General features: G+C 36.1%; 1 protein-coding gene across 4 annotated transcripts in view; it reads left to right on the forward strand.

Moving 5' to 3' along the window:
* Window positions 1-25,635, forward strand: part of LRRK2 (leucine rich repeat kinase 2) — a 142,701-nt gene that overhangs the window by 109,427 nt on the left and 7,639 nt on the right. For all 4 annotated transcript variants that reach the window (XM_055250254.2, XM_063620135.1, XM_055250253.2 and 1 more), the window contains 8 exons: window positions 1,397-1,587; window positions 6,730-6,890; window positions 12,034-12,204; window positions 13,681-13,781; window positions 16,845-17,039; window positions 18,038-18,231; window positions 19,857-19,929; window positions 23,001-23,185. In XM_055250254.2, coding sequence (XP_055106229.1) covers window positions 1,397-1,587; window positions 6,730-6,890; window positions 12,034-12,204; window positions 13,681-13,781; window positions 16,845-17,039; window positions 18,038-18,231; window positions 19,857-19,929; window positions 23,001-23,185 — 1,271 coding nt within the window. The remainder of the gene's footprint in view (window positions 1-1,396; window positions 1,588-6,729; window positions 6,891-12,033; window positions 12,205-13,680; window positions 13,782-16,844; window positions 17,040-18,037; window positions 18,232-19,856; window positions 19,930-23,000; window positions 23,186-25,635) is intronic.

Below are 25,635 nucleotides of genomic sequence, written 5' to 3' on the forward strand. Positions count from 1 at the left end.
GTTGCCATTCAGATCTTAGCTCAAATACTACCACATCTTCGGAGTGGCCTGCCATGGGCCACCCTTACTAAGGCAATCCCTCTGTTCAAGCCAAAATGATATCTCGGAATTTTTTTGAATTGCAGAGAGATTGTTGCAGCCAGGGATTGCCTTAGTAAGGGTGGCCCATGGCGGGTCACTCTGAGGATGTGGTAATATTTGAGGTAAGATCTGAATGGCAAAACTTCAGCCATGTGAAGGGTGGAGGGATTTCTAGGGAAAGGGGTCAGCACAGGCAAAGACCCTATGATGGGAAGAAGCTGGGCACAGCTTGGGATTGAATGAATGCCAATGTGGCTGAAGGGTGGTGATTGAAGAGGAGGGGGAAAGGAGAAGGTCTGGGAGGCCTGGGGCATGATCACATCAGGCGGTGAGGCCATGGAAGTAGATGGGATTTTCATCTAAGAGAAATGGGAAGTCATTAGAGAGTTTTCAGGAGGGGATGATATGTATTTCTTTGAAGTTGAGCATTATCCTCGGTAAACTTTTGTAGTCATTAAACCAGAGATTATAGGCAGGTTTTACCTCATATGCCAGTTGTAGCTGATTAGTAGTGGCTATAGAGAATCCTGGGCTGAGAAGGATTCTGTGGCTAACCAGAATTCAGTAGATGAGTTTGACATGGCCTGTTAGTATGACTACACTGTGTGCACTGTTTCTGCATTAAATGTCTGATAAAAGCAGAGCCAAAGGAAAAATAGAACTTAAAAATTTAATTCTGACAATACAGTTGACCCTTGAAAAACATAAAGGTTGGGATGCTGACCCCTTGTGCAGTCAAAAATTTGCATATAACTTTTGACCTCCCCAAAAAACTGAACCACTGGTAGCCCACTGTTGACTGGAAGCTTTACTGATAACATAAACACTTGATCAACACATGTTTTGTATGTTATCTGTATTATATACTCCATTCTTACCATAAAGCAAGCTAGAGAAAAGAGTATTTTATTTAAAAAATCATAAGGAAGAGAAATATATTTAATCTTCATTAAGTAGAAGTGGATCATTATAAAGGTCTTCACCCTTATCGTCTTCACATTGAGTGGGCTGAGGAGGGGGAGATAGAGGAAAGGTTGGTCTTGCTGCCTCAAGAGTGGCAGAGGTGGAAGAAAATTTATGTATGTGTGGACTCAAGCACTTCAAACCCATGTTGTCCATGGGTCAACTATAGTTTCAAAACCAGCTTTTTATTACTGAAAATATGGGGAAAAAACTCAGAGAAGAAATAGAAACTTTGCTATGATCCAGTCATGCAGAGAAATCCATGGTCAGCCTATTGATGCACTTTAAGGAAGGAGATATGTGGGTAAGACCTGATGTTGAATTACTCTTATATGATTTTGGACTTTTGCAGGAGCTTGTGGTGCTTTGCCACCTCCACCACCCCAGTTTGATATCTCTGCTGGCAGCTGGGATTCGTCCCCGGATGTTGGTGATGGAGTTAGCCTCCAAGGGTTCCTTGGATCGCCTGCTTCAGCAGGACAAAGCCAGCCTCACTAGAACTCTACAGCACAGGATTGCACTCCATGTAGCTGATGGTTTGAGGTAAGTAGGTCGTGTTGTTTTCTATTCAGTGCATGACAAGTGTGACCCCAGACTTACTCTCAGGTTCTGAGAACACTTCCCAGTAACACTGTGCCCCAGTAACAATTTATAAACAATTTGGATGAAAACTACCATTTCCCTGATCAAATTTTGTAATTTCAGAAAATAAGAGTATGGAAACCATGCAGAACCTCATAGCAAGTAGTAATAGACTTGGAACCCACAAGTTCTGCTCTAGAACCCATCACCTTAGCCCTGTACTGATCTGCCTTCTATAAAAATGTATAAGTTAGGCTTCACAGTATCAAAGTTAAGTGTCAATTACATGATTCCAATGAGGAAAGATGAGTCCATACTTCTCAAGGGGACTAGAGTGATTCATGTTGGATTCTTCAGCATGACCATCTCACGTGTCTCAGAGGCACACCTATCTCTGCAGCCAGAGCAAGCTTTGGAGAGGGAGCACACTGGAGTGGAAAGGCTGTGGTCTTTGAAGACAAAAGGCCTGGGATTAATCACTATTCCACACATTTAGTAATTGTGATTTTATATCTCTGATTCCCATTTTTTAAATAGTCTGTGAACCATGACTAATATTTAATGCATAAAATTGTGAAGACTTCTGTAATAATTGAAGACATTCCAGATGAAACTCTTGATGTCCCCTCTGCCATTGCTCCCCAACCCCAGTCACCCTGTTACACCTGAGAGTCACCTTACATTCCTTTCTTCCTCTCTCATCTCACAGCTAATCCTTCAGCAAATCTTTTCAGCTCTGCCACCAAAATATATCTTAATGCTTCTAACAATTTCTCTCACTCACGTCTAAATCTGAGCCAGTATCATCTCTCATTGCCTACTGGTCCCCTGCTTCCACCTCTGTCTCATGATACGTCCCATTCTTCACCCAGCCTCTGGAGTGATTTTTCTAACATGAAAGTTGGATCAGAACTTGTTCCTGTTATCACCCCTCCCCTGCCTTATTTCTTGGGTACAGTGCTCAGCCACTCCCATCCCTGAGGTTCCTTGCAGATACCAGAGGCTTTATATCTGCTGTTGATTTCACTCAGGAATGTCTGACTCCCAGATGTGCTCTCTACTTGTTATAAAGGATTATCTGAATCTATCTGAATCCTTTCATTCAGGACTCTCAGCAGAGAGGATGTCCCCAACGACCCTTTGTCTCTCCAGCCCCTATAGGACTATTGCTGCCTAGGATTCTTTATGTTTTCATTTTTTAAAAATTTATTTATTGTCTGTCTTGCCATCAGAATCTAAGTACCACGAAAGGAGGGACTTTTCGTCTTGTTCGCCATTGTATCTCTAGCTCCTAAAATAGTAAGCCTTCAGAATTACTGTGTTGACAGTAGGGGAAGAGGGAGAAAGGAGGAAAGAGGGAAAACAGTGCCTGGCACATAGAAGCCAAGCAGTGTATGCAGCTTTCCTTCTCTTCTTGCTCTTCTGAAATGCTATGAATATGCCTTTTAGGTAGTATCCAGAAATGTCCCTTCCTGAAAGTGTCCAGAAACTACTGAAAACTGTACAGATTATGAAATGAAACAGGGTGCAGGGATTTGGATTTGAGTTGATGTTTCTGCTTTTGAACACCAGGGGGAACCTTGGGTTAAATTAATCTAGGTAAAGTGCAGATTAGTCTCCTGTATTTCAATGCCCTCTTTCCTTCATTTAACTAACTCTAGGTTCTAGTTTTTCCTTAATTCTTCCACAAATCCCCAAAGTGTTTATTTATAAAGTGAAGAATTGCTATTTTTTTAACACTGTTCAAAACACCTTATCTCTAAAATGACTTATTCTAGTTCTCCGAAACTTTACTTTAAATAACAAATCCAGCAGTTTCTGATGAAGTAAATGAAATGTCAGCATATTTTAAAATAATTTGCCTAATTTGTTCTTAGCATAATGCCAGAAAAGCTTTCTGGATTTTGTATCACAAAAGGCTAGTAGATTTCAGTAGCTATCAATCTTCTACCAGCACTCAGTATATTTTAAAAACTCAGCATTCAGGTTTATTTTCCCAAGTGTGTTTCAGCACAGGAAATAAAATCATGCTCCTTTGAGTCCCTTAAATGCTGGAGCTGTTTAGAGTGACATACAAGAACTTTCTTCATGTTACATGCTTTCTCTTCCTCCATCTTGCTTTTAACTGTTAGCTTACTTCTCCAATTCAATCCACTTCGTTTGAACTCTTTATCATAATTCTATAAAACTTATGAAAATACAGTCAACTGCATTTTCTATATGTTTCTATGTTTCAATATCTTCAAAATGGAGTGTACTGCCTTGGTACATCACCCACTATGAATCTGTTATTTCTGTTATATCCCACACTTGCCAGGCCGGGATACTTGTTGTCCCATCCAGGCCAAACACCTTCCCCCAAAAGTAAGTATGCATTTGTCTACCAGGTCCTTGACTCTATTTTACATCATCTTTTTAGTAGATTCATGTATTTTTATGCTGCTCCTGCTGTCTTGGTTCAGTATGTCCAGGGAATTATCAGAATTTCTTTTCTAAAATAAAAATCGGTTTATGATTGCAATTCCTTGGCAGTTTTCAATTATCTACAAAGTGCATCCAGACTTCCTGGCATAGCATCAAAGCTCTTTCTGAATGCTTCTTGCTTCCCTTTGCAGCCCCTGCCACCCCACTGCCCACACTGCATTCTGGCCTTGATGACAGGCTTGAATTTTCAGTTATGCTCATGTCTGCCCGTCATTGTATTTGTTATTCCTCTCTTTCCACCAAGTTGTCTGCATAGAGAGCTCATTTTCCTTAAGAATTTCCTCACATACCATCTCTACTATGAAGCTCAAGTGTGTCATGAAGTGTTAGCTTCACCAATTTGTGTTTCTTGCACACGCTCTGTGCAAGACATTGACTTAGGTGCTAAAGAGGAAAAGCTAGATATTATATTGTTCTCGAGGTTGAAAGCTTGCAGTCTAGTAGGAGAGTCAACTTTGCTGTCTTTACCTCAGTGTTTTTCTCCCTCTGTGCTTCCCTAGCACGTGGTACTTACATATTTCTGGAATCTTGCTTAAACACCTGTTTGAGGACTGTTTGAGCACAATCCTTCTGGATTGTGACACCCTCAAGGGAGCAGAGATACAAAGATGGCTTTGTATACTAAATGACTGGCCCTCATAGATACCTAGTACATATTTGTCAAATGAATGAATGCATTCTATTTTTGGAATAATTCTATTCAGCATCAGATAAAGTTTACTTTAAGCTATGAAGAAAGAAGTCTCTTAGCAACTCTTACGATAATCACAATCAAAGAATGACTGTTTAACTTAATATAAACCAGTTTGTTTTAATAAAATATTTGACAATAGTCATGGTTACACAATGCATAAATTATGGCTAAATTATTGTCAGGAAGGAAATGTCTTTACTTATTATTTCAAAAGCTATTTTGCTAGTCTATTAAAAGCTATTAAAACTGCACTTCTCAAGATTAAATTCTATAATTGAACATTTTAACTAACCAAGATATTATCTCTTTCCCACTGACATTATTTCAAATTAAGCTTAACTATTTCTTTTTAGCCTTTGGAAAGTATTCTGAAAGAGTCTGTGTTCTATAAATATACTTAAAGAGGCATGTCTTATAAAGGATTTGGATACTGTTCAATGATGTATGACTTGGCTTTAGCTTTTTTATTCTTAATCTCTCAGCTTTTCTCTTCAGCAGGGCAAGAGTACCTAATGGCCTTTCAGTAAGCCCTTGGTAAATTTTTCTTTCAAGCCCATTACTTACTGTGAAGGTCAACTTCATTAGTGTATTTATCTTATTTTTTTCAGCCCAAAATAGGTATATTGAAATGAATGGGCCTAATGTCAAATGTCCCAACTACATCCTGGAAGAGAGAGAATCTTCAGCTGTATTAGTTGATGCAGTTAAATAATATGTACTCTCCAAGCCATCATACAATAGAAAGTTCAGGGTATCATTGCCGCTCTGCTTCTAATCCTTCCAGAAGTGATTGGTGCTAGGTGATGGAGTAACTATTAATTGATATAATGTGAGCCAAAACCAACAGTCACAAATAAGCAAAGGATTTAAATTTAACTCCATTAAGTCTTGTGAAAAATTATTTTCAGCATAGGTTGTAACATACCTGTGACATCACATGAAATGCTATAATCAATTTGACATCATGGGGCAGAGAAGACAGAGTTGGAAATCAGAATTTTATAGACATCTAATGTGATAATAACATTAGTAGCTGAGATGCCGTAAGCTCTTTGACCATGTTTCCAGAATGGATAAGACCTGGTTGAGATGAAAACTTTATGTTGTTTTTTTATGTTAACTATCTTTTACTTTTTGCCTGAAATGTCCAACTCTAGTTGCTCATGATTGTGTGGGTCAGTCTCCAGAAGGATGGACTTTAATATTACCCGTCATCTTTTCCAGGACAGTGCTGTATTCATTCTAACTCTTAGCCCCAAATTTTCCTTTTTAACCTTAATATCCAACATGATTAGGTCTAAGGTAAATTATATACTCAAACAGAAGAAGAGACTAATAGCAAGCAAAAGTCTTATATTTTCATTTGTTTTCATCCAAAAAGTAGAAAATATTTTCCAAACACTGGGAAACATTTTGGTTAGAAAAATAAATATCAATGACAGAAAGAATAGAGAAAAATTTTAAAGCTGAGCTAAACCTCTATATGGTTTTAGGAAAATCAAAACTATTAAATAAATGGCAAGTACAACAAAATCCCATCAATTCTTATTTAACATATTTACATTTTGAAATAGTTAAAATATTCATATGATCATTGAGGGAATTCAGAATTGCCTTTAAGTAATTGTTCACATATACAAAAGAAAAGTCTCCAAAAATTGGGTCTTTGCCTGAGATAGATTTGTCTTAAAATTGAAATCATTCGCTTATCACATTTGACCCTTTTTTAAAGCATAACTTTACTTTGTAATACTAGACTTATATGTTTTGATTTTCTTCTACAATATCTCTTAACTTTAAGGGTCAAAGTGAGCACAGAATTTTTGATGCTTGACATAGTGGACATTTATATTTAAGGAAATTAGGACAAAAATTATTATAATGTAATCACATTTAAATAAGATTTCCTGTGCATTTTCTGGCAGATACCTCCACTCAGCCATGATTATATACCGAGACTTGAAACCCCACAATGTGCTGCTTTTCACCCTGTATCCCAATGCTGCCATCATTGCAAAGATTGCTGACTACGGCATTGCTCAGTACTGCTGTAGAATGGGGATAAAAACATCAGAGGGCACACCAGGTAGGTGATCAGGTCTGTCTCATAATTCTATCTTCAGGATGGATAACCACTGACCTCAGATGTGAGTTCAGAAGAGTCAAAAGGAAAACAGAGTCTATCATATAGTGAACAGAGGTTTATTTTGTGAAAAAATGCAAGCATTACATTGTGATTTTTATCATTGTATTTTGTAGGAAAAAATTGATATAATTTTTCAGGGCAAAAACTGAATAAAAAGAAGAGAATGTTTGATATCAAGTTATATGTTTGAAAGTTAGATTTGTAGATTCTTTAGATACTCTAGAGGTCATAAAAAGTAACAGCAAAAACTTCACTCTAGGTACTGTTGGAACTTGTGAGGCAAATCAAATTCAGGTCCACAAATTCTTTTTCATAATTCTGAAACCCAAAGAACTGAAAACCCCAAGTTTTTTTTAAAAAATGACTAATTTGATGTCAAAACCTAAGCAAACTGACTTGATGCTTATTACGATCTTTATTTCTTATGCTCAGTGTGAATATGCATACATTTTGCTGCAGAAATATATACATGTTTGAGCATAGGGGGCTGGCCGTGACCCTACTGAGAGTTTCTGTACACATCACTGTCTACCCCATGGAATCTTACCTCCCTTTCTCAGTTCCCACTCCACTTCTTCTACTCAAATTCATCAGAATGTCAAGCTCAGAATCCTGAAAAGCAGTGATGGGGCCAGTGATCTGTACAGATGTGCTGTCTCAGACATCAGTTTGAGCAGGAAATAAATCATTTAGGGATTGGCATTTGTTTGGAGTGTGGGGAACACTCTGTCTTTAGGGAAACTTTATATAGTTAGTTATTTATAAGTAAAATTACAGGTGGCTATACATCATCTTGATGATTGCAACTCAATTAAATCACCATGCCTGGCACAGAAGAAAATATGCTAGAGGATATCTCACTAGGGAAAAGGTTCTAGTTCGTTTCCTGCCCACTCAACTTTTGTTCAGCCCTAAACTCTGCCTCCAATTTTAAATAGCAATAACTCTCACTCCTACTAATACTGCTACTACTACTACCATCACCAAACTTTTTCTTCCCCAAAGCAGTTCTGTTTGGGAAGAAAATAGTTCCCTTTCACACAATTTCAGTTACCTTCTTGTCTTTTCCGTTTAATGAAGCTTCCTGTTAATGTTACATCTTTTAACATGGAAACTTCTAGAGAAACAAAAAACAATGGATTTGTTGAACTTTTTAGGTGCATTTTTATACTAACTCTTACTGCAGTGTGTGCATTATGAGTGTGGGTCCATTACGGCTGTAATAGGAGCACAAGCTTCCAGAGCATGAGCGATGTGCTGGGCTTGTGCTTAGCTCTATCCATGAGTTGAGTATCTCAATCCTTAGGACCCTCTGACTTATGTGCTACTATTATTTCTAGTCTATAGATACGGAGACTAAAGTTTACAGAATATAAAAAAACATTTACAAGGTCCTATGGGACAAAAACTGTAGGACAAAATGCAAACCCAAGCAGCCTGAGAGCAGAGCTCCTGGTCCAGCACTGTGATAGCGGGGGATGCAGAGACAGAAACAACGCGATTATTGACAGAGACCATGGTGCTGTGTCTGTCCACATTTTGAAAATAATTACGGTTTGGACATTTTCACCTTTAAATAACTTGTAGAGTTTCAACATTAACTCAGTCAAATGGATATATTTATGTCATATCCTGCTGGGAGTGACAGTTAATTCTGGGTCCTGTGGCAATTGCACTTTTGACTGAGATGAATGCTGACTGATGGCTTTAACATTTAACTAATGTGATAGTATTTAACACACCCATATAAATACTATAGTCTTCGGGTAAATAAAATGTTACTGGCTGGACATACATGAATATCTGATGGAGATTATGGAACATACTCTATTCATACTTCTCTGAAAGTAAAAAATAAAATATATGTTTCAGTACACAGTGTGATATATACTCAGACTTAATTCATTAATTTCTCTTATTCTTCATCTGCGGATCTTTTCTTTATTTACTTATTGCGTTTGTTAAAATGCAGACTTCTCTGAAAAATTATTTTTAAAAATAGTTTTTAGACAATGAATCATATTTTCTCAAGTATTTTAACATTGTAATCATTATGATAATTCTCCACGGGGAAATTATACTTATTTTTTATTCATTTATTCATTCATTTGGCAACAACACATTGAACATTTACTAAGCACCAAACTGGCTCTACCACTTACTAGTGGCATGATGTTCATCAAGAAATTGTTAGTGCAATCAAGAACACTAGAAATTCATTGGATGAATTTAAAGAAGCTTTTAGAAGGGTATTATATTATAATTGAGGCACTTTATGAATATATAAATAATATTATGTTTTCATGCTAGAGATCATGCCAATGAAGATATTTACTTTGAAAAGGGGAAGATTAGAAGTTTAAAAGCATTTCCGTATTGAAGTAAATATTCATTTCCATATCTTCACAGTTATCTTTCTCTGAGTTCTCTGACTCATTGTGAAAAAAAATTCCAACCTTCTTCACAGCTGTACGATCTTCGGATTGTTGCCTAGAGGGATAAAAACGATTGTAAAAGGATGTGTGCACTGGATGAGAATTTAGAATTAGATGAAATGACCCCAGAGCCTTTTCCTGCTTTAAGAGCCTGTGATTCCAAATTCTAACAGTACATTTATCAAGAAAAAAATACGCTGAACATTTTAATAGTTTTTGAATAGTACCTGGATATAATAGATACCTAATAAATGTGCTCAATGAATAGTAAATAACTGGTTAAGATTTAAATAAGCCTCCGAAATCTCTTTCACATTCTAAGAAGGGAAGCATAAAGGTTGTTAATGAACTAGTGACTGTGTGGGTAGCTCATTATTATTAAGTACTCTTGACTTTGCTTTCATTATCTGTGTGGCCTTAGGAAAATACATACATTTCTGAAAGGATTATGTCATTTGTAAAATAGAAAGTCCTTATCTGTCTACCACAGATGATTCTTGTGCATATCAAATGAAATGTTCAATAAGGTGTCTGTAAAATAGTAGAGAGAGATGAATTAGGAGCTATTGTGATTTGTTTACGTTATGTCACAGGTGCACTTTATTAGGGATATGTTTTATCTTAATTACACAATTCTTTAACTTAGATTGTGAGAATTATATTATGGTTATATAGGAAAATGCCCTTATTCGAAGGAAATGCATAATATATTTAGGTCTGAAACATTGTATCTGTAACTTAATATGGAATGTAAATTATGCTAATTTGCATAATTATATGTAATTATATTAATATATTACAATGTATACAATATATTTACATGCATATATGTGGGGGAATGTTATCAGTTAGTGTAGTAGGGGTTATCATGCTCAAATTCGACGTCTCCATCCTTCCAACTCTTCATGCTTTTCCGGCATGGTGAGGACTGCTGAGCTCCATCTTTTGCTGGTAGTCTCTCTGTCAAATAGAACTGTTTCCAAATTCAGTCATTTACTCCTTGAAGGCTATGATTTCATACTGTGTTATATTTTTCTGGCTGCATATTTAAATTACTCTAACAATCATATAAGTTCATTGTAAAAATTTTGGAAATAAAAAGGAAGAAAAAATGCACAGATAATTTTAGCAAATGAAATAATAATTATATTGGGATGTATTTCTTCCTAGATTTTAATTATGTACATTCCCATCAACTTTTTATTTTGAAAATGTTTAAGCCTACAGAACAGTTGAAAGAGTAGTACAGGCTGGGTGCAGTGGCTCCTGCCTGTAATCCCAACACTTTGGGAGGCCGAGGTGGGTGGATCACTTGAGGTCAGGAGTTCAAGACCAGCCTGGCTAACATGGTGAAACCCCGTCTCTACTAAAAATACAAAAATTAGCTGGGCATGGTGGTGGGCACCTGTAATCCCAGCTACTCAGGAGGCTGAGGCAGGAGAATCGCTTGAACCCAGGAGGCGGAGGTTGCAGTGAGCCAAGATCACACCCCTGCACTCCAGCCTGGGCAAGAGAGTGAGACTCCATCTCAAAAAAAAAAAAAAAAGAAAGAAAGAAAGAGTAGTACAATTTACACTACTCATACTCATATACCCTATGCATAAATTCATTGATTATTTACTTTTTGCCCTACTTGTTCTTTCTTGCTCTCTTTGCATATGAATGAATCATTGAAATTGAGTTGTAGACATCATGCCACATCATCTCTGAATAGTGTGTATATTTCTTTAGAATAAGGATGTTTACTTACATAATCATAATACCGTTATCACAGCTAAGAAAATTAATTCAGTTGATTTTTTCCTCATATTTGATAACTTTCTGTCTATCCAGGATTATATCTTACATATTCTTTTAACTTACGGCATAGCATATCATCTTAGAAAGTGATCCCTTAGTTACTGCATGGTATACATTGTTTAACCATTTCCCTTTGTGATTGGATTTCTTTAGGTTGTTTATATTTTTATTATTGTCACAAATGTTGAAATCACTCTTTTTTTCTGAAGAATTTAAAAGTAATTTATCTCTCTTGTGGAATAAAAGATTTATTTCCCCTTAAAAGAATTCCAGGCATGAACCCGAGAGAGAAGGCTTTTTTTTTGTTTTAGTTATTGTTTTTATTTTTATTTTTTATTTTTTGGATAGAAGGAGCAGAGAGTCAAGTTCAGGAAATAATGAGAGTGTTAGAATTTTGGTCAGGTTAAAGTGAGTTGGAGTGAAGTTTAGAAATCTCATTTCTATTCATCTCTCCTGTTTTTAAAACACTGTCCTGGAAATAGTTAATATTAGGAATGAGAAAAATGATATAGGTTTTCCTTGTACTCTTTATTTCTTAATTATGAAATACTACTTAATAACTTACCATTGAATGTTTATCCTTATTATCCTTCAAGGTAGTTTTATTGAAGATTGAAGATATTTATAATGAACATTGAAGGATTTTATTGTCCTTTGAGGTCAACCTTGAGGGGTGAGATGTTGTGAGACAGGACTTGATCAAGGTACCTGGTTATAAAAATAACACAGCCTGGTTTAGAACGTCTCTTCCTGACTCTCTTGTTTGGTATATAGTCTAAGTGTATGCCTCCTTGGATGTATGAGCCCTGATGTTGGGCATATTTATTATTTTATCTGCTTACTTTCAGGGTTTCGTGCACCTGAAGTTGCCAGAGGAAATGTCATTTATAACCAACAGGCTGATGTTTATTCATTTGGTTTACTACTCTATGACATTTTGACAACTGGAGGTAGAATAGTAGAGGGCTTGAAGTTTCCAAATGAGTTTGATGAATTAGCAATACAAGGAAAATTACCTGGTAAGTTCTGTTTTCTCTAAAATGAAGATTTTTTTCTTAATTTATCAGCAGCTTCATTTTTATTTAATTGTAGTTGTATGCTTAATTCCTTAAACAGATGATCATTTTTTGTTTAGTGCGTAAATATTCTTAAATCCTGTGATATATTAATAAAAGTCACCTGAAAAAGGTAGCAGTTTTAGGCTTTTTTAAAAATCCGAAATTAATATTGGTGTATTTAGTATTATATTTAGAAACATACTCAGAGAAGGAAATTGCTGTTAGAACTCCACATTTGGTGATTTTTAATTTTCATAAAGAATTACTGTGTACTCATTATCCTGGAATGTTTTCATTTTCTTGGAGTGAAATAATTTACATGCAGGAATGGAAGACTGAATGATCTATAATAATAATTTGTAGTAAGAATCGGTAAATGTGTATTTAATGTTATCAAAGCTCATTTGGAGTGGTTGTCTCATGCTTTCAAGAAATTAGAGGACATTGTAATTCATTCCTTAACCATTACTTTAGTTCTCACCACAAAATAACATTTTAAATTTATTTAGCTCTTTCTCATATTTTACACTTTTGAGTGTACACAATGTGCCATGTACAGGAAATAGAGCTTTATCTTTTTTGGGTATAACTTCAAGATCATGGCAAAAGAAAACTTATTATTAATTGGATAAACCTAAGATATAATCTAGGTTATTTCCCTTATTTTACTAGTTTTCCAGTGAAAATATTCAGGTCTCTGCTGAGTACAGTGGCTCACGCCTGTAATCCCAGCACTTTGAGAGGCCCAGGCAAGGCAGATCACTTGAGGCCAGGAGCTGGAGACCAGCCTCGCCAACATGGTGAAACCCTGTCTCTACTAAAAATACAAAAATTAGCTGGGCATAGTGGCACGTGCCTGTAGTCCCAACTACCAAGGAGGCTGAGGCACGAGAATAGCTTGAACCTGGGAGGTTGCAGTGAGCCGAGATCGCGCCACTGCACTCCAGCCTAAGCAACAAAATGAGACTCCATCTTAAAAAAAAAAAAAAAAATCAATTCTGTGTTCTGCATCAACCAGCATAATCTACGCCTCTTATAAAAAACAAATGTGCACAAACCATCTGTGAGGACATAAGGATTAAATGCTTTCCTACTTTGAGTATTAAAATAAAAAGTAGAAGCTTAATTATTATATGAGTAAAAGTGTTTTCAAAGTCTATTTGAAATGCAGGTACGGAATGAAAATCTATTATTTTATTAAATTGTTATTTGGGTCTCTTTTTTATTCCATAAAAAAAAAATCTTTTTCCACATCTCTTAGTGGAGATCAAGTTAACAAAATTAGCTTTAATTTTGTGATAAGTAAATTTACATAAATATAGGATTATGGAGATAATATTTTTCTTTGCAATGTCTGAACCTTTTATAAACATTGAGAGGAAATATAACCATTCTTACTTATTTAGTATGCTAGCATGATGTTTTTTAATGTTTTAGATCCAGTTAAAGAATATGGTTGTGCCCCATGGCCTGTGGTTGAGAAATTAATTAAAAAGTGTTTGAAAGAAAATCCTCAAGAAAGGCCTACTTCTGCCCAGGTATTCTTATAGTAAAGTTTTGTTAATATTTTGTACAGAACATCATTTACATATATGCATATCTATATAATCTTCAAATATATATACTTAAACACACAGAGACAGAATTAAAAATACTTATAGGGCAACCTCCTATAATTTTCACCATCCCAGGCACAAAAAAAGGACATTGCCAAAACCTCACATGCTCCCATATGCCTGTCTCCTCTTCTCTTCTTTGAAATGCCTGCCCATTATTTTGCCCATTTTTCTGTTGGCTCTTTTGCCTACAAATCAAATGAGAAAAAATTTTTATATATAACATACTAATCCTCTGTTGGTTTTATATGTTGCAGTTTCTTTTTCGAGCTGGTGGCTTGCTTTTTAAATTTCCTGTAGGGTGCCTGTTAATGAATGGAATTTCTTAATTTTAATGTGTATAAATTTAACAATCCTTTTTCCTTCTTTTCCTGGTTATTCCTATTTGGTCCTGTTGTAGAGTCCATCTTTCTTTTAGAGCTACAAAAATATTCACCTGCGATTTCTTCAAACATTTTAAAAGTTTGCTTTTGACAAGTTTTTAATCCATCGGAATTGACATTTTTATCTGTATCCCATTCCTTTTTTTAATGTGGAAAACTAGTTTTTTCAGCTTGATTTACTAAATGGCTTCTCCCCTTTTGTCCCATTGATCTGATGTGTCCATTTTGTAATTTATTAAAGATAATGTGCATATCCACATGTACACTGTCTTCCACTGATCAACTCATTTATTTTTCCTCCAGTACTACCCTGTCTTAATTCCTGTAGCTTTATAATGGTCTCCTCTCCCTATTTATTTTTCCCATCCAGGAATATTTTAACCAGTCTTAGGCTCAGCTTTTCTATGTAAAATTTAGACTCATGCTGTCGAATCTTATGAAAAACCACATTGTCCTTTGGATTGGTCTTGGATTGAATATGTTGACAATCTGGAGAGGATATCCTTATGATATTAAGTCTTTGTATTCTTTTTCTTATTTATTTATTTGTTTGTTTATTTATTTATTTATTTATATTTGAGACAGGGTCTCACTCTGTCACCCAGGCTGTAGTGCAGTGGCAGGATCACAGCCCAATGCAGCTTTGACCTCCTGGCCTCAAGTGATCCTGTCGCCTCAGCCTCCATCAGCCAATTGTGTGCCACCAGGCCTGGTTAACTTTTCCTTTAATTTTTTTGTCAGGAAAGGATCTCTGTTGCCCAGACTGGTCTTGAACTCCTGGCCTCAAGCAATCCTCCCGCCTAGGCCTCCCAAAGTGCTGAGATTATAGGCATGAGCCACTGCACCTGGCCAAGTCTTCCTATACTGGAATGGCATAAATTCTGTCTGTTTACTTAGGTCTTCTCAAGCGTCTTTCAATGTTTTGTAATGCTACATACAGGTCTTGCATATCTTTTGCTGGATTTTCTTGCTGCAAATTGCTTTAAATGCAATTCATGGCTTGAGATTTGTTTTTTAACTGCCCAGTTAATGTAATTCTGGTCTATGAATTGTATTGACAACAAGCTTGTGAATAGCAATTTTTCAGCAACCTTTTGCTCCCTCTCCCCCTCTCCCTGCACAGTCCCAGAACAACTTTCCTTATATACCAATGAAGGTGGAAATGTGGACAGATTGATTTCTCCTTCTTGTTTGTGCTGAATATGCAGTCCTTTGGGGTCCCAGCTTTATGGGTTCAGTTCCTTTACTAAGACTGTCTATCTTGGGAAGGCCCTAGACTCCAACTTCTCTCCCATGGGCCCCACAAAGCATCCAAGAGTATACATTTATTTTGTCTCACTTTGTCTTGGCAGACAAATGTCTTCAGGGCAAGCCTGGCTTTAGGGGTCAACTGACCTCTCTGGTTTCTGTCTCTCACTGTGATTTCGGCCTGATAATTCCTTATGGTGTCAGATCTTCAATGTTTTTAACACATTGTTTTTAAAAAAATCATTTAGCATTTTAAATTGTTTTTAGTTGGAAGATTTGCCCAAGTAACCTTGTCCACCATATTATCTGAAAGAGAACTCTTGTGATGTTTTACACTGATACACATTTTAATAAATGTGGGTTATCTTTATATTGTGAGCTCTTGATTTTGTATTATAATTAATTGGAAAAGTTTTAACTTTAAATGTTCGGATCAAAATAGTCAAGTACAACTATTATGACTTTATCAAACATTACATAATTTTGTTTCTACTTGGTTTACTTGTTTTTTAATTTAGGTTACCATCAATGTTAGTCACATTAACTTTTATATTTATGTCCACAGTAAAAATTTTTCATAGCTTGTTGTTTTACTTTCTTGTTTTTTCATTTTCAATTATATTTCACCTGTACTTAACAGAATACATAACAGATATATATATATGACAATATTAAAAAGCTTAGACACTTATTTTATCTTTAAAATATGACATATACTAAGCAAGACAGGAAAACTCATCACTTTTATGAAATGAGGCACAGAGAGAATAATGGGCTTTCTTGGTGTCTCTTGAGTGGCGGGCAGGTGGCCATGTCACAGCTCTAATCCCAGTTTCCTGACTTCTGGTTCTGTTTTCTTACGGTGCCTTCACACTGTCTCTCCAGATCATTAGTGTTTGAAAGACAAACATAAAGACAGAATCTAGAGATGACTTCTAAATTTTGTTACCAAAGACCGAAATTCCTGTTCATTTCAACTACTAGAAGCTCAACTAAATTGTTGATCCAAGGGTTTTTCTCTCACTTGCAGTGGCTCTGCAATATGGAATTGCATGTAGAGTACCTCCTGACTCTGCTAAAATGCTGTTTAATTGACCCTTGAGATTTTCTTTTCAAGTTAAAAAAAATACTACACATACTAAAGAGTATCAAGCACAGTTTAAAAATATGTATTTGTCTTTTCATGTAATTTGATCTGTGGTTTAGATTACTATCTTCGTGATCTAGTTGGGATCCAGTTTAACAGTTTTAGGTTTTGCTTGACAGAGCTATAACATTTAAGTCTATATTTGATTTTTCAAGGGAAATGAGTTCACTTGATAAGTACTGTTTTGTTATCTTTAAACTTTCTCAGGTCTTTGACACTTTGAATTCAGCTGAATTAGTCTGTCTGATGAGACACATTTTATTACCTAAAAACGTAATTGTTGAATGCATGGTTGCTACACATCACAACAGCAGGAATGCAAGCATTTGGCTGGGCTGTGGGCACACCGACAGAGGACAGCTCTCATTTCTTGACTTAAATACTGAAGGATACACTTCGGAGGTAAATCCAAATGCTCTTTAAATCTTTCATAATTTAAAGCACATACCAGTTAGAAAGTTACTTAGGAATAAATTAAATAAGAGCCAATGTAGGATTATTATTCAATTAACCTTCTGTTAGAACAAGAGTATTCAAGAGCAAGTGTGTTTTGCTTTAGAATCACAGCATATGTCTTAGCTCAGAGTCCCCAGAAACAGAGCCTGAGATGGGTTATCTTGCATAAGTGATTTAAGGAAAGAGAATCTTAGAGGGAAGTAAAGGAAGCCAGAAAGGGCAGAGGAAGAAGCTCAGCAGAAATGTGGTTTCTGAGGAGGTCTAGCCTCAGTCTCTGCTCAAAAGGAGCTCTGGAATATGAATAGTAGCACTGAATTTTCCCACTACCAGGCAAGGGGGCCAGTCTTTCATTCTCACATATTGTTCAGTCATTGGCTGCAATCTGCTGGGAGGTGGGGGTAGTGTAACTTTCAAGGCATTTCTGGGCAAGCTGCCTCCTGTCATCTGAGGGTATTCTGTGATAAATAGCACATCTCTGAACTATAGTAGCCAACACTCAGGGTAGCTGGGGATGGCGTACCTGATGGATAAAGGAGATCTGGGCATGGCTCCTACAAGTGGATCAATACATTGTATTGGCAAATATAAGATACATTTCTAGACCTCAAAGACAACCTAATATTTTGACTGCTGCCTGAAGATAAATATTGTGCCTCAGCATTAGTTCTGAGGTTAAACAATCTTCTTATATGGTTTGAAGGAATGAGAATTCACACTGAACAATAATTTTTAATTTTAGTTTCAGATTTCATCTTGATAGGCAAAACTTGTTTGCCTATTAACTCATTTATTGTTGAAAATTAAATAAAATTGGCATTGTTTTTAAAAGTAAATGCAAGAAAGCAGAAAGAGTTATGTTGATAACAGAATCCTTTATTCTGTACAAGTTCTAGTCGCTTAAGCTTAAATCAAATCCTTGTAAGTATATTTTCTTTTCTTAACAGGAAGTTGCTGATAGTAGAATATTGTGCTTAGCCTTGGTGCATCTTCCTGTTGAAAAGGAAAGCTGGATTGTGTCTGGGACACAGTCTGGTACTCTCCTGGTCATCAATACCAAAGATGGGAAAAAGAGACATACCCTGGAAAAGATGACTGATTCTGTCACTTGTTTGTATTGCAATTCCTTTTCCAAGCAAAGGTATGGTAGTGAATTTGATCAATGGGGGAAATTACAGACCTTTTAAAAGACTGAATTTTGTGCAGAATTGTTATTGCATCAGCAAAGATTGTTCATTTCTAATGTATTTTCATTGGTTTGCATATATTAAAGGGAATTGTGGAAGGTCACAGAGATATTTGTTGTTTTTCTGAATACAGATCTAGCTGAGACAGTTATAAAATAAGTCAACCATTTCTTCTGGCCTACCAACCCTGCTCGTGGTATTACCTCAACTGTGACTCTGTCTCTTTACTTCTCCTCAGATCAATGCTTCTTTGTAGGGCCTCTTCAAGGATAAATTCTCATTCATTCATTCTTTGAATATATATATATATACATATATATATATAATATGTATATATATATATAAAGCCCATTGTGTGTCAGACTTAAACATACCAGTTATCTAACTACCAAATTAAGAAAACAATTAAATAAATGAATTAATACATTCTTAATAGGTGAAAATGACTTAGCTCTTATCAGTTTCAGGGTTCTTGTCCCAAAGAAATATATCTACATAGCAAGATTTCAGGTGTGAGTTGTAGGTTGGTGTCTGTAATATTTGGGGCAGGATGATTTCCAGGAGGCATTAAGATTATACCCCATATATTTCTCTGGTTTAAGTTAGTATTGGAAAAAAAGTACTAAAAAAATGTGAAGCCTGTTTTTGGTACCTGAAATATCAACTCCACTGGCAGTTTCGGAGTTGAAATTATTTGAATATGGTCAAAGAAAAATTTCAATGGATGGAATTAGGCAAGGAAGACTTTACTCAAGCCTATCACAACAGGGGAGAGAGGTCAGACTGAACTAAACTCCACTGAAACAAAAGGTGGGAGAGTTTTAAGCGCAGGGGTGAGCTAATGGAAAGGTACTGAAGGACCATGTTGGGGGGAAGTGGGAGCAGTTGGCAATGTGATTAGGACATCTATGTTTGCTAATTGTCCCTTCTTGAAGGTAGACTCCTATTCTCCCACAGACACTGGGGAATTCCTTCCTTCCTTCCCTTCCTTCCTTCCTTCTTTTTCTTTCTTTTTTTTTTTTTTTTGAAGGAGTTTCACTCTCGTTGCCCAAGCTGGAGTGCAATGGCATGATCTTGGCTCACTGCAGCTTCCACCTCCAAAGTTCAAGTGATTCTCTAGCCTCAGCCTCCTGAGTAGCTGGGATTACAGATATGCACCACCAAATCCAGCTAATTTTTTATATTTTTAGTAGAAACAGGATTTCATCATGTTAGCCAGACTGATCTCGATCTCCCGACCTCAGGTCATCTGCCCACCGTGGCCTCCCAAAGTGCTGGGATTACAAGTGTGAGCCACCACGCCAGGCCTCTTTCTTGATAATTACGTTTCAAAGGAATGGCTCCCATGTCCTTGGAAAAGACATTCTCAGGGTATAAAACTGGAAAGAGTCTGGGAAAAGGGGCAGAGAAAGAATTTATAATTGGAAGTCTTCTAAAGTAAATACTCTAAGAAAAGGGAGGTTAGGAGTTTATAGTTGAGAAGTCTATCTAAAGGTTAATAAAGTGGAGGAGAACATTAAGGCCATTTTAGTCAACATACATCTTCTTTTGGTAACAATTTCAACATTTTTCCTTTTAGCAAACAAAAAAATTTTCTTTTGGTTGGAACCGCTGATGGCAATTTAGCAATTTTTGAAGATAAGACTGTTAAGGTAAATGTTGAATGCATTCTACATCTAAATTTATTTTAAGTCTTTTGTTTTACATATATCTCACCCCCCCTCTTATGGGATTATAAACTCCCTGAGAGCAAGAATCATAAATTATGCTATATTTGTATTGCTTCATAAAGTCTTGCACACAGTAGATCCTCTGAAAATACTTGCTGATTGATTGTATATTTTATATGAATGAACTAAGAATAAAATGATAAATGACATCTGATTGATAATGTTAGGGATGGAAATAATTCAATTTGTACATAACTGAGGCAGATAATTCCTTATAAATATATCGTGGAAAAAAAACAGAAAGATACTTAAGTTTTAAATATGGCTTGCCGTTAACTTTTTCTAAGCATTGAAGAAATCATTTAATTTTCTGTTCTCCAGATTTCTGTTTAGTCATTAAAGCATTCATTCCTCTATCCATCTATTCATCTTTGGTTCCATCTATTCACTCAACTCCCTACCAGTTCATTCTCCTGTTACCAAAAAGCTTATTCTCTGATGAGAGACAGAGAAGTAAAGTATAACCCTTAGGTTATTTCTTATGTAATTTTTACATGGGAAAAAGAATAGATTGAATATAACAATAATATTTTGAATACGACTTCAATTTTTTAATGTATATTTGTACATATTTATGGGGTACATGTGATATGTTGTTACATGCATAGAATGTGTAATGATCAAGTCAGGGTATTTAGGATATCCATCACCATGAGCATTTATTTCTATGTGTTGAGAACATTTCAAGTCTCCTCTTCTAGTTATTTTGAAATGTTTTTAACTGTAGTCAGTTTATTGTACTATTGAACATTAGAACTTATTCCTCCTATCTAACTGTATGATTGTGCCCATTAACCAGCCTCTCTTCATCCTCCCTTTCTCCCACACACCCATATCCTCCCAAGCCTCTGGTAACTATCATTCTACTCTCTACCTCCATGAGATCAACTTTTTTAGCTCCCACATATGAGTGAATGCACGTGATATTTGTCTTTCTGTGCTTGGCTTATTTCACTTAACATAATGACCTCCAGTTCCATCCATGTTGCTTTATATGACATGATTTCATTCCTTTTTATGGTCAAATAGTATTCCATTATGTAAATACACACATTTTCTTTACGCATTCGTTCATTCATGGATGCTTAGGTTGATTCCATTTTTTAGCTACTGTGAATAGTGCTACAATAAACATGGGGATATAGGAATCCCTTTGATATACTTATTCCCTTTCCTTTAGATTAGTATCAGTAGTGACATTGCTGGATTGTATGGTAATTCTATTTTTAGTTTTTTTGAGAAATCACCATTCTGTTTTCCGTAGTGGCTATAGCAATTTACATACCCACCAACAGCGTATGGGCGTTCCTTTTCTTCTGCATCCTTGCCAGTATGTTATTTTTTGTCTTTTTTATAATAGCCATTCTAATTGGGTGAAGAAGATTTCATTGTGGTTTTCATTTGCATTTTTACTGATGATTAGTTAATGTCGAGCATTTTTTTTTCATATATCCATTGGCCATTACTATGTTTTCTTTTGCAAATGTCTATTTAGATCCTTTGCCAACTTTTTGTTTTGTTTTAAGACAGGGTCTTGCTCTCTCACCCAGGCTGGCTCACGGTGGCATGATCATAGCTCATTGCAGCCTTGACCTTCTGCACTCAAGTGATCCTCCAACATCAGCTTCACGAGTAGCTGGGACTACAGGCGTGTGCCACCATACCTGGCTATTTTTTTTTTTTGTAGAGATGCGGCCCCACTATGTTGTCCAGACTGATCTCGAACTCCTGGGCTCAAGCAATCCTCCTGCCTCATCTTCTCAAAGTGCTGGGATTCCAGGCGTGAGCCACCACACCCAGCCCTTTGCCTACTTTTCAATGGAGTTCTTTTTTTTTTTTTCCTGTTGAATTGCTTTTTCGAGTTTCTTGTGTATTCTGGATGAATAGTTTGCAAATATTTCCTCCCATTTAATGGATCCTCTCTATATTGTTGGTAGTTTCCTTTGCTGTGCAGAAGCTTTTTAGTTTATTATAGTCCCATTTGTCTAATTTTGTTTTTGTTGCCTTTGCTTTTGGGATCTTAACCATAAACTCTTTGTCTAGACCCACGTTCTGAAATGTTTCTCCTGTTTCCTTTTAATAGTTTCATAGCTTCTGGTCTTACATTTAAGTCTTTAATCCATCTGGAGTTAATTTTTGTTAGTGGTGAGAGAGTGGGGCCTAGTTTCATCCTTCTGCATACTGATATCCAGCTTTTCCAGCACAATTTATTGAAGGTGGTATTTTTTCTCCCATGTATGCTTTTGGTGCCTTTGTTGAAAATCAGTTGGCTCTAAATATGTGGGGTTTATTTCTGGGTCCTCTACGTTGGTCTACGTATCTGTGTTTTTGCCAGTACTGTGCTGTTTTGGTTACTCTAGCCTTGTAATATATTTTCAAGTCAGGTAGTGTGATGCCTCCAGCTTTGTTCTTTTTGCTCAGGATTGTTTTGGCTATTTTGGCTCTTTTTCGGTTCCATTCAAGTTTTAGAATTTTTTTTTTCTATTTCTGTGAGAAATATCATTGGAGCTTTCATGAGAATTTCATTGAATCTGTAGATTGCTTTGGGTAGTATGGTCATTTTAACAATATTAATTCTTCCAGTCTGTGAGCATGAATATCATCCCATTTGTTTGTGTCCTTTTCAATTTCTTTCATGTTTTTCAGGTTTCCTTGTAGAGATTGTTCATCATCTTTGTTAAATTTACTCCTACCTATTTTATGAATTTTTTGTAGCTACTTTAAATGGGATTGCTTTCTTGATTTTTCAGCTACTTTGTTGTTGTTGTATAGATATGCTACTGATTTCTGTATGTTGATTTTGAATCCTTTACTGTACTTATTTATCAGAACTAAGAGTTTTTTTTATGGAATCTTTAGGTTTTTGGGTTTTAATTTTAATATCTCTAATCATTTAAGATGGAAAGTAGTTTTTTGAAAGCACAGATTTTATAGTGTTTTGTTCTGTGGATACTCAATTTGCTGAGTGTGTTTTCTTTTTTTTTTTGGCAAAGCTTAAAGGAGCTGCTCCTTTGAAGATACTAAATATAGGAAATGTCAGTACTCCATTGATGTGTTTGAGTGAATCCACAAATTCAACGGAAAGAAATGTAATGTGGGGAGGATGTGGCACAAAGATTTTCTCCTTTTCTAATGATTTCACCATTCAGAAACTCATTGAGACAAGAACAAGCCAACTGTAAGTTATTTTTTATCTGTACAAGTAATTTATCATTATACTTATGTTTATTCCTTATAATCATTAATAATACTGTTGATAATTCATAAGGAAGATCTTTTAACATACATAATTTATTTTCTGTCATAAAATTAAACATTCATTATAAAAAATTTTGAAAATTCCAGAAAGCAGAAGGGTATTTTTAAAAAGTCACTCAGCCTAATCACTTTTAGGGATAAAATATGTAAACCCATTTTAATCTTAGTAGTATTTATCAATCTAAATTTTTTAACAATTTTTATTATCTGTGTTTCAAATTAGACATGAAATTGGAAGACAATCAACTTTGTATTTTACCAAATACATGGACTTTACATATGCAATTTGGGTAACTTCCATTAAGTATTGATTGTAGGAAAGATAGCAACTATTCTTGTTTGTCTCAAGTTGTTTGTAGATTTGATAATTATACAGATGTCTACTCACAACCAAGTTAGTGATACCAATTTCAAACAAGAATAAAATGAAATATTAATATAAACCTCTTTCAAGTGTGTTTTTTTCAGTTGTATTTTAATCAGATCTTTGCAGTTGGTTCTTATTTATCACATTCCTCAGTGATAAGCAGTATAGGATTGTGGTTGAGAGCATAAATCATAGTTCAGATACTGCTTTGCCATCTATTGGTTTTGTGAACTTGGGCAATAACCGTTCACATCTTCAGTCATCTCTTACCTGAGGATTGTAATATTCTCTATCTCAAAGAGATATTTGGAGGACTAAATAAGAAAGTTAACATATGGAGCTTAATTAACATACTGACCAGCACCTGGTAAGCTGTCAATAAACATTAGCTATTGTTCTTATTATTGTTAGCTTTGAGTCACAAATCCCTACCTTAGGGAATATCCTAGTTTCCCATTATCCATCAAATTGCCCAAGATTGGCACTTGGGAGTAATCTTTGACTCCACTTGACCCTCCTAATTGTCATTTGAATCTTTGTACTTCTCACTGTTCTCAGCGCTGCTATCATGGGCCAGACTGCCATCCATCATCTGTGGCCACATTAACAAGAGCATCCAGTTCTCACCGTCTGATTATACTCTCTTCAACCTATTTTCAGCATTGCAGACAGAGGGACCTTTCTAAAATGTACATCAATCTGATGCAATTCTTCTGCTTAAAACCCTTCAGTGGCATCCCATTGTCCTTTATATGAAGTCCAAATTCCTTAAGATAGCCTACTGGGCCCTTCATATTCAGCGCTTGCTTATCTGTCTAGATTCATATTTTGCAACCTTTTTGCCATCTGTGCTTTACCCAAACTGAAATTGACTCAGATCTCTAAGACAACCTGTTACCTTTCACCCCCACCCTTTGAATGTGGTCTTCTCTTTACCTGGATTGACTGTTATGCCCCCTGCCTATTTCAGTCCAAACACCACTTGCTCTGAGTGGCAAGTTAGGTGGCTTTGTGCTTCCATTGCATCTAATGTTTTCCTTCACAATAGCTATAATTGTATTTGTTAAAGCAGTTTCTTTTTTCTTTTTTTTTTTTTTTTTTTGAGATGGAGTCTCGCTCTGTCGCCCAGGCTGGAGTGCAGTGGCGCAATCTCGGCTCACTGCAAGCTCCGCCTGCCGGGTTCATGCCATTCTCCTGCCTCAGCCTCTCCGAGTAGCTGGGACTACAGGCGCCTGCCACCACGCCCAGCTAATTTTCTGTATTTTTAGTAGAGACGGGGTTTCACCGTGGTCTCGATCTCCTGACCTCGTGATCCGCCTGCCTCGGCCTCCCAAAGTGCTGGGATCACAAGCGTGAGCCACCGCGCCCGGCCAAGCAGTTTCTTAATACCACTAAATCTACTGGTTTTCAACATTGGCTGTGCATTTAGAAACCACTAGGTAGCTGAAAATAATATGATACCTGGGCCCTACCTCAGACCAATTAAATCAGATCAGTTAAGTCTCGGATGGGAATCAGAATTGTTTTTTTTTTTTTTCTTCAGGTTCTCAAGTGATTCTAAAGTATATTCGAGGGTAAGATACACTGCGGAGTGCAGTGTATTATAAGTTCCCATGAATGAGGATTTTTGTTTCTGTCTTTACATGTTTGTTTACTAGTATGTGGTTAACATTTGGATCAACTCATTCCCATTCTGTAATACCCACATTTTAAAAAATGAATGTAAAAATGTATTTTATTATTATTTTCCAAATTTTATTTTAGATTCCAGGGATACATGTGCAGGTTTGTTACAGAGGTGTAGTGTATGATGCTGAGGTTTGGAATACAACTGAACTCACAACCCAGGAAATGAGCATAGTACTCGATAGATAGTTTCTCACCCTCACTCCCCTTCCTGTGATTTCCACTTTTAACCAATTACACAAGCCTGAAAACCTTTAAAAAGAAAGGGCCTCCAGTTATTTTTTCATTTCATAGCACATTTTATGGGATCGTGAATA

The sequence above is a fragment of the Symphalangus syndactylus genome, chromosome 17 (genome assembly GCF_028878055.3).
Source record: "Symphalangus syndactylus isolate Jambi chromosome 17, NHGRI_mSymSyn1-v2.1_pri, whole genome shotgun sequence".
Lineage (NCBI taxonomy): Eukaryota > Metazoa > Chordata > Mammalia > Primates > Hylobatidae > Symphalangus > Symphalangus syndactylus.